Raw genomic sequence first — 15862 nt, forward strand, 5'->3', positions numbered from 1 at the left:
TTTTTCTCTCTATTGCTTCCTGGTTTGTGGTCAGCTGATAGGGTTCCTTTGTCACGTGGCTCCCACTTCCTTGTCATGTGTACTTTTTTGTATATTCCCCTACAGTATGACCGAGCAGGTTTTCTTTTATTACAGCATTTATTTAAAGAAGTGAGGGAGAGACCAGAGACAAGAGCACAGAATCGGACTGCAGGAGGCTGAGCTCTTGGTCTTATTTGCTCTTTCTAGCTTTCAGTTTCCAAGAGCCGTGATCGGACTTCAGTGAGTTCAGCTTTTCATTTATACATTTATTCAGCAAATCCCTTCTTTAAATCATTTAAACGTGTATTAGATTCCCTGCGTTTTAAATTGCTAGAATAATTGTTGTCTATGCCAGATTAGTTATAAGTAATAAGCTACCGTCAAGTTAGTGTTTATAATACAAAAAACTCGCTTGACATCGAGTGTTGCGTATTTACAAGAACCAAATGACGATCATGTTGCGAACAGCTTTTATATTCTAACTTTTATTTAGCAGAACATCGTTTATATAAGCATGTGATTTTTATTTGGTCATCTGACACAATCAGTCTATTTCACTGGTAAGTCACCGAGCAGGTTGTTTTGCGTTCACACCCATGTCAGGTGATTATTCGTCAGGTGCTGCAATCATGAACCTGCATTTTGCCGTTTAGTCTTCTGGACGTACTCTTCTGGCTCATCTTTGACACACTGCACTGACATCTGATTCAGCTTGTAATTTTGTATTTGCAGAAATGCATGTTGCAGTTCTCTTTTTTGCCTTTGCGCTCACTGGGACCACTTTGGCCCTTGACAATGGACTGATGAGGACCCCTCCCATGGGGTGGTTGGCATGGGAACGATACCGATGTGATATTGACTGTGAAAACGACCCAAAGAACTGCATCAGGTAAGCCAAAATTTTGAATGTGTACCACCAGGCTTGATTTTATTGAAAACTTAAAAGGTATTTCGGTATTATAACTATAATGGTCTAGTCTCAGTTTTATAGAGATATATTAACAGGATATAACAAAAGCCAGTAGAAGCAGTTGGTTTGAACAGAATATCTAATAGATATGGTAGTGCTCTTTACACTCTTTACACTCTTATCTTCAAATAGTCAGGTTATGTCAGGTTACATTCCATTGTGTATTATACAAGTATAACTATGCATGTGACAAATAAAGAACCTTGAACCAGTATCAGTGTAACTAGGAATGCGATTGAGACAATTATGAAACATCTTTGTCCTTCTTCCAGTGAAAATCTGTTCATGGACATGGCAGACAGACTTGCAGAGGATGGCTGGAAGGAACTCGGCTACGTCTACGTGAACATAGATGACTGCTGGTCTTCCAAACAAAGAGACGATCAGGGACGGCTGCAGCCTGATCCTAAGAGGTGCAGTATTTGCTGCGTGAGCACAAAGACCATTGTAAACAAATATTTGTTATTGGCCTACAGCCAGTGAAGTAGTGTGACAGTCGTACAATCATGTGAAAAGCAAAACACAGTACTCAGGAGATTGATAGCAGGTATGTTTTAGTGTCAGCACAAATATGAATTTTCACTTCCCTGGAAAGTGCAAAAGGAAATTGGGTTACAGGATTAAAAAAAAATCATGCTGTGGTTACAAAATGAAAGCTGAAGGCTTTTTTAAAATGTGTGTGTTTGATATTACTCTTTCAGGTTTCCAGGAGGAATCAAAAAGCTGGCACACTACTTGCATAACAGAGGCCTAAAGCTGGGCATCTATGGGGACATGGGCAAACTCACATGTATGGCTACCCTGGCACCCCGCTGGATAAGATCGAATTAGACGCTCAAACATTTGCAGAGTGGGAGGTGGATATGTTAAATATGACGGCTGTTACTCTAATGCCAGGAGCAAGAGCAGGGTAAAATCACAAGACTGAACCTTTCCTGTGTGGATATTAAGATATTGTTGATTGGACCTCATTTGAGATCTCCTGTTCACTGTTTTGAACAGGTTACCCTCTCATGTCAAAGGCTTTAAATGCTACAGGGCGTCCCATTGGCTATTCCTGCAGCTGGCCTGCCTACCAGGGTGGGCTGCCACCTAAGGTACAATTAAAATCCAAAATACTTTTTGATGTTTTGTTCAAATCCTGTTCTAATACTTAAAAAAGGGAATCTTAGTATTTGCTTCTTCACTATATGAAACTGATGCGTGTTTTTAGGTAAATTACACTCAGCTGGGGGAGATCTGCAACCTGTGGCGTAACTATGGTGACATCCAGGACTCTTGGGACAGTGTACTGAACATTGTTGACTGGTTCTTTGAAAATCAGGACACCCTGACACCTGCAGCAGGTCCTGGAAGGTGGAACGACCCTGATATGGTTTGTTTAATTGAAATTTCTTACTGTCTCCCCCAAATATAAACATATTTATAATAATAATAATAATAATAATAATAGTTACAAAGTGCTTTATAGAATAGCATAAACAATAGAAAAGCCACATATACATGTTTCACTTACAGATACATGAACAAATACAAAATCTACCATATGATCAGAGATTCATTCCAAACCAAAAGCTCAACTACAAAAACGGATTTTAAGAAGTTGTTTAAAACAAACCACAGAATCAGCTGGCCTGTTAGGCTGAGGAAGGCCATTTCACAGTTTGGACACAATTACCTCACAAGCACGATCACCTCTGGTTTAAAAATCAGAGCGAGGGGCAGGTGGAGATGGTGTTTAGAAGACCAGACAGGCTGGCTACAGTGATACATTCACAGAAACTCTGCTATATAAGCAGGAGCCTGTCTATGTAGAGCTTTATATAATAATAAAAGGATTTTATATATGTCTATATTTACTGTCTCTGCTTACTCTACGATTTGTTTAAGCCTCTTCAGTGCTCTACATATATATTTGTTGTGCACAAATCATTCAGCTACACCTCCATACTGAAAGATATATTACATGTACTACAGACTACAGCCTCCAATTTAATTCTTTGGTGTGACATTTTTTAATCTTCACAGCTGATTATTGGCGACTTTGGCCTCAGCATGGAACAGTCTCGTTCTCAGATGGCTCTCTGGGCGATCATGGCGGCTCCTCTTTTCATGTCTAATGACCTGCGTACCATCTCCAGCGGTGCCCAGAGCATCCTGCGGAACAAAATGGCCATCAGCATCAACCAGGATGCCCTGGGTATCCAGGGAAGACGCATTGTGAAGGTGAAGCACAATTTAGTAGATACATTTCTTTTTTTAAATGACTCTTTTTGTGGACTTTTGTGCAATGTTTTTTTGTTTCATTGTTCACATTTTTTCTTTCTCCCAGGAGAAAAGTGGCATTGAAGTGTTCTGGCGCCCCCTGTCAAAAAATGCCAGCGCTTTATTGTTCTTCAGCCGTCGTACAGACATGCCCTATCGCTACACGACTTCCCTCAGCAAACTCAACTACACTGCAGGCAGCTACAAGGTATGTGTTTATAGACTTAGGAGGGATGTGTATCGTGTTTCGACCTGGTTCACTCGGGGTGAGAGGGGTAATTTTGGCAAGCAAGGTTGACTCAGACTTCCCTGTTTTTGAAGTTTCAAAGTTAACAACGTAAAACAGCACTACAGAAAACAAACAAAAGATTGAAATCTTTTCAAATATTATAGCATTATAGCGCGGTACATGACTCAGTCTTTTATTAAATGGTAAATGGCCTGTATTTGTACAAGAATTAGCGTGAAGTAGCTTGACAATATAAGTGGGGGCCTCTCCTCGTAAGGCCATGACAGTACGAGTCAAGATTTTAAACTGATATCTGAAACTAACTGGAAGTCAGTGCAGACTCTTTAGCAATGGGGTTATATGAGAAAATTTGCGAGTTAAAAGCTTTGCCGCAGCTTTTTGGACAGCTTGATGGCGATTTATAGAAGCCTTTGACAGACAAGGGGAAAGGGCATTACAACAGGCTAATTGGGACGAGACGAAGGCATCAAGCTTCTCCAGTTCACCCTGAGAGACAACAGTCCTGAGTTTAGTGATATTTCTTAAGTGAAGAAAGCACAGAGGGGGTCAAAAACTTGATGTGGGCATCAAAAGATTGGTAAAAAGTTAACCCAAGATTCAGAGGTTTTACAGTGGATGAGAAAGATTCCAAACATTGTCTAATTTGAGGCTTAATGCTCTCTGGAGCCAGAATTAAACAATCTATCTTGTCTGTATTAAGCTGCAGAAAATTGTTTGCCATCCAACCATTAATTTCCTTAAGACCAATGTTCCCTCTAAGCTGTGCGCGTGCGCAATTGCGCACTGATGGCACGGTCTCTGCGCACAGAAAATCTGCGTTGCGCACAAAAAAAAAAATCTAACCTGAATTGAAATTAATTTTTAACAATTCTGTTTTGCAGTGTTAGTCAGTAAGTGACTGGCTGCTCCCGTATGGGATTAGAACGATGTAACCTTATCCAATAGCACAGCCAACAATAATTTCACATTGTATATATATATAATGTTGAAATATCTCATATATGTGTTAAATTTAATATATATATATATATATATATATATAATGTATAGAGAGTGAAATATGACAGCGTCCTTATGTGCCGACACCGGTGTTTTAGCTAGCAAAGCGTGGCTGATGTGGAGTGAAGCCACGTTAATGACAACGTGTACAACCATTGGAGATGTGAGCAGGACAGACGGAACAATTGACGGAAAAAGTGTGGACTTTATACCAGTTTTTAAATTGTGTTGATAGGCCACGTAAAACCAGAGTTATGATAAAAATATCTGCAATGTTTGGTTTTCTTCCTGAATACTGTCGTTGTTTATATTTACTGCGGGAAGAAACGGTAAAAACGGCGTTTTATAAGGAAAACGCAAAGCACTCTCCCTGTGAGCAAAAACAAAAAACCCCAACCTTTCCTATTGGTGGAAAAATGTACCATGTTGACCAATCAAAAAATGATATGGCAACATGGCATTTACTCATTTAGGAAAGGGGGAAGTTTTAGGAGTGCGGTGTTTTGAGATGTGAGAGATTTGCGACGTTTAGCGCAAATCTTGTGTAGTTAGTGTGTAGTGTAGTCAATAGTTTTGTTGTGTGTGTCAGAACAATGAGGCGACTACTGAATGTTACAGGTGTTACAGGAGTGATACATCTCCTGTTGTCAGGCCTGCAGGTATCAGGCTGTTGTTCTCCTTTATCTCATAGTGGACAGAAATTATTTTTGGAGTGGCACAAATAATTTGTGTGGCATCAAATTTGATGCAGAACTTTTTGTAATAAATATAAAAATATAAAAAAAGAAAGTTGTGTTTTCAAAATTGGAGTTCAGAGTTATTTTTACTTCCAAAGTGTAACATACTACACAGGTCATGAACAAATTTTTTTTAAATTTTCATTGTAAGTGGGCTAAAGCAGTTAATTAAAAGTAGTCTAACATAATGAACTGTAATTTGATTATTTTAATAAACCATGTAACTTGGATGGATTCAATGCTGGCGTGACCACAGTGCACACGTCTGCTGTTGCTCACAGTGGTCCAAGGGACCGCTCAGGGAGTTGTGTGTTCGCTCAGACACATGAAAAATTAGAGGGAACATTGCTTAAGACAGTCCATTAGAATGGATAGTTTATTCAATTCACAAGGTTTAAAAGAAATGTACAGCTGAATATCATCTGCATACAGATGATAGGAAATGGATTTAAAATGACTACTAATATGGCCTAGTGGTAGGATATACAATGAGAACAACAAGGGACTTAGAACAGATCTTTAAGTAACACATGATGAGAATCTAGCTACATCTGACCAAAGGTTTCCCACTGAGACCAAAAGTGTTCTATCAGCAAGATGTCTGTCTTTATACTTGCTAGAGTGAGTAGGTTTGTAGATAGATGCGATCTTCTGTTTCGTGGTTTCTTGGTTGATGGCGGGACTTCCGGTGTGTCGGGCTCGTAAGCGTCGGCGTCGTGGTGTGTCGAGGTGAATCGTCTTCTAGGTCAGTAATGAGACCGCATCGCTCAAAGACTCCACTGAATTTGTAGTGTCAGTGAACCCCACAGGGGTGGTGATGTGGTACGTCTCTGCACCTGCCAAATTCAACCTCCGCCAGTTCTATCAAGGGGGCACGCTCCATGGTCGTGTCTATGATGATCGTGAGGAAAATGCCATTCCACGGGTTTTCCTCTGACCACTCACAGACCCCACTTTCTAATCCTTAAGTTTTTGTCTTTTACCTCAGTAGTAATGTCCTGATGATCGAATGATTTGTTTCTATCTAAGCACAGGTGCAGGCGCATAGCTCTGAACTGTGTTTTACAATTGTCTCTTCCAAGTAAGAACATGCTTGAAACTCAGGGTCATCCACTTTACATCTGTATATGGCACAAATGTGCTCTTGTTGATGCGATCTCCAGCTGGATCTTCACTTGAAAGTAACTGGGCCACAAGAGTTTCTGTGCTCAACAGTAAAGAGAGATGATGATTTTAAAATTTTATCTGAGATGTGCCAAAGCAAAGTCACTGATCCCAGATCGGCACTGTGACTGAGAGGTCTTCACTTGTCTTAGGTAGCCTAAGTCCACACGTACACGGGTATTTTTGAAAACGGAGATTTTCCGTTTTCGTTTTAAAAAATAATCCCGTCCACACGTAAACGCAGAAATGAAGGAAAACGCTGCTAGGAACATGCCAAAGCAACAGGTGGCGATATATTCCTAACCGTGTAGAAATGTTGGCCAATCAGAAGTCTAGAAGCCTCGGTGGGAAATAGTAAACAAAGCTGGGGCATAGAAGCAGAACCGAGTCGTATGTGTGGAGGGACAGTAAACTGTGTGTATATGTAAGCATGTAAACACTGCAGAGACGTAGTGAACGTAGTAAGTATTTTTATTTTTTTTAATAGAGATCAGTCTTTGTCAGCTCAGAAAGACAAATGTGGAAAAAAGTTTTAGAAAAAACTCATTAATGATTTATATGTTTTTATGTGACCTAAGTAAACAATTTATCATCAGATTCTCTAAATAAATGAAAACGCTGTATTTCAGTTCTTCAGGTTTCCTTTCAGTGATTAAGATGTTTTTCACTTTTAGCTTTCACTTGCCAGTTCTTTGTCCCAGAGTGACTTCTCTTAAGGTCAGTTTAGTTCCAGTTCTGTTTTCTATAAAATTTATTTATTTATTTATTTATATCTCCACCACCCCCCCCCCCCCCCCCCCCTGCCCCCCCCCCCCCCCCCCCCCCCCCCCCCCCCCCCCCCCCCCCCCCCCTCAAAGAAATCACTTTATTCTTTTCTTTTCTTTTTTCTTAGTTCTTGTATTGATATTTGCACTTTCAACCAAAGTGAGAGTCACAAGACTTTATCTTATAGCACTTTTTATCCATCTATGAATTTTTAGCAACTTTTGAAGCAACTAAATCCAGGTTTTGTGGTTCCAAATTTTGTATTCCAAGTACTCCTCCTGCTGGATGTGGATATGTTTACACTTTTGCTGTAAGGAAGAAGCAGTAGTTATTTTGTTCATCACACAAAGACATCACCAGGATTGTAACGCCAAATGAGAGGTGAAGGCTACTACAATCTATAGCTTTTTATGAAACATAATGTATGAATGATTTGATCACATTTAACATCACTTCATTAAACATAAACAGTTCGAAACTGGAATAGGTGTTTTGTTTTTTTTTAGATCAAATTAGCTACAGAACTGAGGTAAATAAACTTAATCCAGAGCTTCCCAAAGTGTGGGGTCCGCCCCCTAGGGGGGGCGCAGAGCCATTGCAAGGGGGCACGGTATGAAAAGTGGAAAAAAAAACAAACCCAAATGCTTGGACACTGCTACACAGGGCGCCCACACAAACGCAAAGCAGGAGATGAAGCATAGCTGAATATGTTTCCAAACCAACTTCATTCTAAGCCAAAGACTAGAAAATATGGTGAAGCATATCTTCCCTTTGGTTTCACCTGCACAAGTGCCAAGGTAGGTCTCCCCTGCATAATTGGTTTTCCCTTGTCGGGAGCAGCGCTGGGCTCTTCCAAATCAGGACAAACAGTATCCCACATTCTTGATTTTTAGTTCACAAACACTTGTTGTAATGACTAACTACTCCTGACATTTTGGGATGTTAGCTCTTTATACAGTAAAGTTACAGTGGGATACAAATAATATCAGGCTGATCCTGCTACGATTTGTTCCCTCGGTTCAAATTAAGGACAAACAGTATCCCACAGCTGTTTATGTTTTTAAACCCATTTTGCACAGAGAGGCATTTTTTTGAAAAATGTATTGATAGCAATGTTGAATATTATTACACAGAAAAAAACAACTACACGTAAAAAATTCACACCGTGATGCCTCTGCCTTTCTAAATGGAGGACAGTAACTGCGTGTGTGTATGTAAGCGTGTAAAAACCTGAAGATAGTCAGATTAACAGTATTGTCTCTATCTGCCATTCTGCAATTCATCTCATGTAAACAATAAGTGGCGCACAGTCTGACGTGAAAAAAGGCACATACCTTTGACATTGCGTGACGAACTCTGTATTCCTTGTGCACATGTAAATGCAAAAAGGACTTTTATAAAATCTCCGTTTTCGGTGATTCGAAACACGTGTAGGTGTGGACGTAGCGTAAAAGAGTTAGTAGTTTATTTCTTACTACCTGTAATTTATTGCAGATTACTTGTATTTGCTTAATTGTTTACTAAATGTTTGAGGTGTGAAATAAACCGCAATGGAGCAAAATACAGGGATGTGTGTGGTTGGAGGATGTGTTTGTGCGTGCGTGCGCGGCAGGGGGGCGGGCAACATTTTCCTTGTAAAACAAAGGGGAGCCTAGCAAAAAAAGTTTGGGAACCACTGTAATCAATGGTCTCCCCGGCGGCTTTTCTCTCGCTTCCTGGTTTGTGGTCAGCTGATAGGGTTCCTTTGTCACGTGGCTCCCACTTCCTTGTCATGTGTACTTTTTTGTATATTCCCCTACAGTAGGACCGAGCAGGTTTTCTTTTATTACGCATTTATTTAAAGAAGTGAGGGAGAGACCAGAGACAAGAGCACAGAATCGGACTGCAGGAGGCTGAGCTCTTGGTCTTATTTGCTCTTTCTAGCTTTCAGTTTCCAAGAGCCGTGATCGGACTTCAGTGAGTTCAGCTTTTCATTTCATACATTTATTCAGCAAATCCCTTCGTTTAAATCATTTAAACGTGTATTAGATTCCCTGCGTTTTAAATTGCTAGAATAATTGTTGTCTATGCCAGATTAGTTATACGTAATAAGCTACCGTCAAGTTAGTGTTTATAATACAAAAACTCGCTTGACATCGAGTGTTGCGTATTTACAAGAACCAAATGACGATCATGTTGCGAACAGCTTTTATATTCTAACTTTTATTTAGCAGAACATCGTTTATATAAGCATGTGATTTTTATTTGGTCATCTGACACAATCAGTCTATTTCACTGGTAAGTCACCGAGCAGGTTGTTTTGACGTTCACACCCATGTCAGGTGATTATTCGTCAGGTGCTGCAATCATGAACCTGCATTTTGCCGTTTAGTCTTCTGGACGTACTCTTCTGGCTCATCTTTGACACACTGCACTGACATCTGATTCAGCTTGTAATTTTGTATTTGCAGAAATGCATGTTGCAGTTCTCTTTTTTGCCTTTGCGCTCACTGGGACCACTTTGGCCCTTGACAATGGACTGATGAGGACCCCTCCCATGGGGTGGTTGGCATGGGAACGATACCGATGTGATATTGACTGTGAAAACGACCCAAAGAACTGCATCAGGTAAGCCAAAATTTTGAATGTGTACCACCAGGCTTGATTGTATTGAAAACTTAAAAGGTATTTCGGTATTATAACTATAATGGTCTAGTCTCAGTTTTATAGAGATATATTAACAGGATATAACAAAAGCCAGTAGAAGCAGTTGGTTTGAACAGAATATCTAATAGATATGGTAGTGCTCTTTACACTCTTTACACTCTTATCTTCAAATGCAGTATCAGTGTAAATAGGAATGTGATTGAGACAATTATGAAACATCTTTGTCCTTCTTCCAGTGAGAATCTGTTCATGGACATGGCAGACAGACTTGCAGAGGATGGCTGGAAGGAACTCGGCTACGTCTACGTGAACATAGATGACTGCTGGTCTTCCAAACAAAGAGACGATCAGGGACGGCTGCAGCCTGATCCTAAGAGGTGCAGTATTTGCTGCGTGAGCACAAAGACCATTGTAAACATATATTTGTTATTGGCCTACAGCCAGTGAAGTAGTGTGACAGTCGTACAATCATGTGAAAAGCAAAACACAGTACTCAGGAGATTGATAGCAGGTATGTTTTAGTGTCAGCACAAATATGAATTTTCACTTCCCTGGAAAGTGCAAAAGGAAATTGGGTTACAGGATTAAAAAAAAATCATGCTGTGGTTACAAAATGAAAGCTGAAGGCTTTTTTAAAAATGTGTGTGTTTGATATTACTCTTTCAGGTTTCCAGGAGGAATCAAAAAGCTGGCACACTACTTGCATAACAGAGGCCTAAAGCTGGGCATCTATGGGGACATGGGCAAACTCACATGTGTGGGCTACCCTGGCACCCCGCTGGATAAGATCGAATTAGACGCTCAAACATTTGCAGAGTGGGAGGTGGATATGTTTAAATATGACGGCTGTTACTCTAATGCCACGGAGCAAGAGCAGGGTAAAATCACAAGACTGAACCTTTTCTGTGTGGATATTAAGATATTGTTGATTGGACCTCATTTGAGATCTCCTGTTCACTGTTTTGAACAGGTTACCCTCTCATGTCAAAGGCTTTAAATGCTACAGGGCGTCCCATTGGCTATTCCTGCAGCTGGCCTGCCTACCAGGGTGGGCTGCCACCTAAGGTACGATTAAAATCCAAAATACTTTTTGATGTTTTGTTCGAATCCTGTTCTAATACTTAAAAAAGGGAATCTTAGTATTTGCTTCTTCACTATATGAAACTGATGCGTGTTTTTAGGTAAATTACACTCAGCTGGGTGAGATCTGCAACCTGTGGCGTAACTATGGTGACATCCAGGACTCTTGGGACAGTGTACTGAACATTGTTGACTGGTTCTTTGAAAATCAGGACACCCTGACATCTGCAGCAGGTCCTGGAAGGTGGAACGACCCTGATATGGTTTGTTTAATTGAAATTTGTAATATCTTCCCCAAATGTGAAGTGCTTTAGGGAATAGCATAAGCAATAGAAAAGCCATAAATACATGTTTAAACTTACAGACACATGAACAAACACAAAATCTAACATATGATCAGAGATTCATTCCAAACCAAAAGCTCATCTACAAAAACGGGTTTTCAGAAGTTGTTTAAAACAAACCACAGAATCTGTCTCTGCTTACTCTACGATTTGTTTAAGCCTCTTCAGTGCTCTACATATATATTTGTTGTGCACAAATCATTCAGCTACACCTCCATACTGAAAGAGATATTACATGTACTACAGACTACAGCCTCCAATTTAATTCTTTGGTGTGACATTTTTTAATCTTCACAGCTGATTATTGGCGACTTTGGCCTCAGCATGGAACAGTCTCGTTCTCAGATGGCTCTCTGGGCGATCATGGCGGCTCCTCTTTTCATGTCTAATGACCTCCGTACCATCTCCAGCGGTGCCCAGAGCATCCTGCGGAACAAAATGGCCATCAGCATCAACCAGGATGCCCTGGGTATCCAGGGAAGACGCATTGTGAAGGTGAAGCACAATTTAGTAGATACATTTCTTTTTTTAAATGACTCTTTTTGTGGACTTTTGTGCAATGTTTTTTTGTTTCATTGTTCACATTTTTTCTTTCTCCCAGGAGAAAAGTGGCATTGAAGTGTTCTGGCGCCCCCTGTCAAAAAATGCCAGCGCTTTATTGTTCTTCAGCCGTCGTACAGACATGCCCTATCGCTACACGACTTCCCTCAGCAAACTCAGCTATACTGCAGGCAGCTACAAGGTATGTGTTTATAGACTTAGGAGGGATGTGTATCGTGTTTCGACCTGGTTCACTCGGGGTGAGAGGGGTAATTTTGGCAAGCAAGGTTAACTCAGACTTCCCTGTTTTTGAAGTTTGAGGTTACCAACGTAAAACAGCACTACAGAAAACAAACGGGGGGAAAAAATTCAAGAAACAAACAAACAAAAGATTGAAATCTATTCAAATATTATAGCATTATAGCGCGGTACATGACTCAGTCTTTTATTAGGATTACGTGAATAAAATTAAATCATGTGCTGCACTAACCTACCAAAATCATCCAAGTAGATCAACTCCTAATCTGTGATCAGTTGGGGTGGTGTGAAATGTGGAAGCTAACACCTGACCCAGTCTCCAGGGTGTGGCGAGTGTCTCAAACGACAACCAAAAAAACAAGTTACACAACAACAAAGTATCAACTGCAAGTCCAGCTCGTCATACACAAGGCCAGATCACGGGGGCAGGCTGGTGACATTAAATCAGAGCTGCCCTGGGTGACAGTCATGCTTCTTGTTTAAAGCAGGTGTCGTTATTATGGTTGGAGCACTGGAACTCAGGCACTGGTCCAATGAGTCATACTGGAAGAGAACACCAAAAGGGAGCTGTCAGGATAGCAAGCTGGATGTGATACAACTGCTGGCTCCAGTTCTTATTTCGCACTAAGCAAGCACAGAAAATTTGCATAGTCACTCATGCTAGTGCTGAAACTGCTGCAGCAGGTCAGGGCAGTTGTGCGAGCTTAACTGGTGTTGGTATTCAATTCAATTCAATTTTATTTATATAGCGCCAAATCACAACAAAAGTCGCCTCAAGGCGCATTATATTGTACAGTAGATCGCACAATAATAGATACAGAGAAAAACCCAATAATCATATGACCCCCTATGAGCAGCAGTTTGGTGACAGTGGGAAGGAAAAACTCCCTTTTAACAGGAAGAAAACTCCAGCAGAACCAGGCTCAGGGATGGGCGGGGCCATCTGCTGCGACCGGTTGGGGTGAGAGAAGGAAAACAGGATAAAGACATGCTGTGGAAGAGAGACAGATTTACGGAAACATATGTATTGTAGGTCTTTTAGGATATCAATTGAATGACTAAAACAACAAAACATTGTGGGTGTGTTTTATATAAAATCCCTTTAAGCTGAACACGATAAAAAAAATCCTGCAAATGCAGTCACACTAAAAGGTAAAGGAGATGTAGTAATGCTGGGCCTTTACATACACCACATTGACAAAAGTTTGACAGTATGGTGTATATGCATTAACATTAACAAGATTTAACAACAGCCCAACAATTGTGTCCCCCGGGCTTCATCACATGGGTTTCTAGTCTGTAGAAGATATTAGGTGTGTAATGTGGAGATGGCTTTCATCTGTTTATATTGTGTATAGTCCCTGGGCTGTTCCTTTCCCTCTGACCTAGAGATTTGGAATTCAGCCATAATACACCAGTTGGACATCTGTTCCCTGCCACTCTACAAATTCAGTAGAATCTTTCTGAACATTATTAATGTACAATATGAAGAAGAGTTGAAACCATTTATTAGCGGGCAATATTGTTGGCCGGTATTAGTTATTGGTGTCAGCATTATAACAGCTACTGAATGAAAATTAGGAAAAGAGAGGGGTGAAACACCCTTCAACCCTGTTAGGATTGCTGTCTTTGAATTTTATTTTCCACCAGGGGGCACTCTGCAACTTCTTTGTTTTGAAGTCTCAAAGAAAACAAATATTGACAGTATTGGACTTTTAAATATAGCTATCATATTTGACCAAATATTAGTATCCGTATCAGAGAGAGAAAGAGAGAGAGATCCATAGCTTTGGCGCTAAGGTTTGGAAGGCATAATCCTCTTTGGTTTTCAGACAGGTGTAGAATCCCCAGTAGACCACTATCAGTGTACCTAAGGATCCAGTTTGGAGAATTAGCGTGAAGTAGCTTGACAATATAAGTGGGGGCCTCTCCTCGTAAGGCCATGACAGTACGAGTCAAGATTTTAAATTGATATCTGAAACTAACTGGAAGCCAGTGCAGACTCTTTAGCAATGAGAAAATATCACACTATTTTGGACAGCTTAACGGCGATTTGTAGAAGCCTTTGACAGACAAGGAAAAAGGGCATTACAACAGGCTAATTGGGAGGAGACGAAGACATCAAGCTTCTCCAATTCACCTTGAGAGACAACAGTCCTGAGTTTAGTGATATTTCTTAAGTGAAGAAAGCACAGAGGGGGTCAAAGATTCAGAGGTTTTACAGTGAATGAGAAACATCCCAATAATTGTCTAATTTGAGGCTTAATGCTCTCTGGAGCCAGAATTAAACAATCTATCTTGTCTGTATTAAGCTGCAGAAAATTGTTTTCCATCCAACCATTAATTTCCTTAAGACAGTCCATTAGAATGGATAGTTTATTCAATTCACAAGGATTAAAAGAAATGTACAGCTGAATATCATCTGCATACAGATGATAGGAAATGGATTTAAAATGACTACTAATATGGCCTAGTGGTAGGATATACAATGAGAACAACAAGGGACTTAGAACAGATCTTTAAGTAACACATGATGAGAATCTAGCTACATCTGACCAAAGGTTTCCCACTGAGACCAAAAGTGTTCTATCAGCAAGATGTCTGTCTTTATACTTGCTAGAGAAATTCACTTCTGTTTCTCGTCTTCTTTGTAGGTTTTCAATGTCTTCACAGATGAGACCGCATCGCTCAAAGACTCCACTGAATTTGTAGTGTCAGTGAACCCCACAGGGGTGGTGATGTGGTACGTCTCTGCACCTGCCAAATTCAACCTCCGCCAGTTCTATCAAGGGGGCACGCTCCATGGTCGTGTCTATGATGATCGTGAGGAAAATGCCATTCCACGGGTTTTCCTCTGACCACTCACAGACCCCACTTTCTAATCTTTAAGTTTTTGTCTTTTACCTCAGTAGTAATGTCCTGATGATCGAATGATTTGTTTCTATCTAAGCACAGGTGCAGGCGCATAGCTCTGAACTGTGTTTTACAATTGTCTCTTCCAAGTAAGAACATGCTTGAAACTCAGGGTCATCCACTTTACATCTGTATATGGCACAAATGTGCTCTTGTTGATGCGATCTCCAGCTGGATCTTCACTTGAAAGTAACTGGGCCACAAGAGTTTCTGTGCTCAACAGTAAAGAGAGATGATGATTTTAAAATTTTATCTGAGATGTGCCAAAGCAAAGTCACTGATCCCAGATCGGCACTGTGACTGAGAGGTCTTCACTTGTCTTAGATTTTGTTTTTTAATAGAGATCAGTCTTTGTCAACTCAGAAAGACAAAAGTGGAAACAAGTTTTAGAAAAAAACTCATTAATGATTTATATGTTTTTATGTGACCTAAGTAAACAATTTGTCATCAAATTCTCTAAATAAATGAAAACGCTGTATTTCAGTTCTTCGGGTTTCCTTACAGTGATTACACGCTACATACTACAACTACATAGTGCATACAAACATATGCAGCAGAGTGCTTTGATTTTTGCACTATACATCCATATGGGTTCCAGCCAGCTCCTACAAGCTTTTTCAAAAGTACCAAGATGTTTTTCACTTTTAGCTTTCACTTCCCAGTTCTTTGTCAGAAAGTGACATCTCTTAAGGTCAGTTTAGTTTCAGTTCTGTTTTCTATAAAATTTATTTATTTTTATAATACAAAAAAAAACCCTTTCATCAAGTAGTTCTTGGTATTGAATGCACTTTCACTCTACTGTTATCTAAAGCAGGGCTGTTAAAATCATTTTATATCCCCTTAAAACCTGAGCTATGAAGTGATTGCCAGAAAATTAATTTTTTTTGAAAATGGAGAGTTTATTGAACCA

General features: G+C 40.1%; 1 protein-coding gene and 1 pseudogene across 1 annotated transcript; both read left to right on the forward strand.

The window, feature by feature from the left end:
* Window positions 1–49: 49 nt before the first annotated feature.
* Window positions 50–15435, forward strand: LOC121815531 (annotated as a pseudogene).
* Window positions 8989–15435, forward strand: LOC102292295 (N-acetylgalactosaminidase, alpha). The gene is made up of 9 exons (XM_042226983.1): window positions 8989–9127; window positions 9622–9778; window positions 10054–10194; window positions 10484–10695; window positions 10788–10882; window positions 10999–11160; window positions 11539–11736; window positions 11843–11983; window positions 14694–15435. The coding sequence occupies exons 2-9, from the start codon at window positions 9624–9626 to the stop codon at window positions 14895–14897; spliced, it is 1308 nt and encodes a 435-aa protein (XP_042082917.1). The 5' UTR covers window positions 8989–9127; window positions 9622–9623; the 3' UTR covers window positions 14898–15435.
* Window positions 15436–15862: the final 427 nt, after the last annotated feature.

Source organism: Haplochromis burtoni, unplaced genomic scaffold, assembly GCF_018398535.1.
Source record: "Haplochromis burtoni strain Fernald_Lab_line unplaced genomic scaffold, NCSU_Asbu1 Contig_8, whole genome shotgun sequence".
Classification (NCBI taxonomy): domain Eukaryota; kingdom Metazoa; phylum Chordata; class Actinopteri; order Cichliformes; family Cichlidae; genus Haplochromis; species Haplochromis burtoni.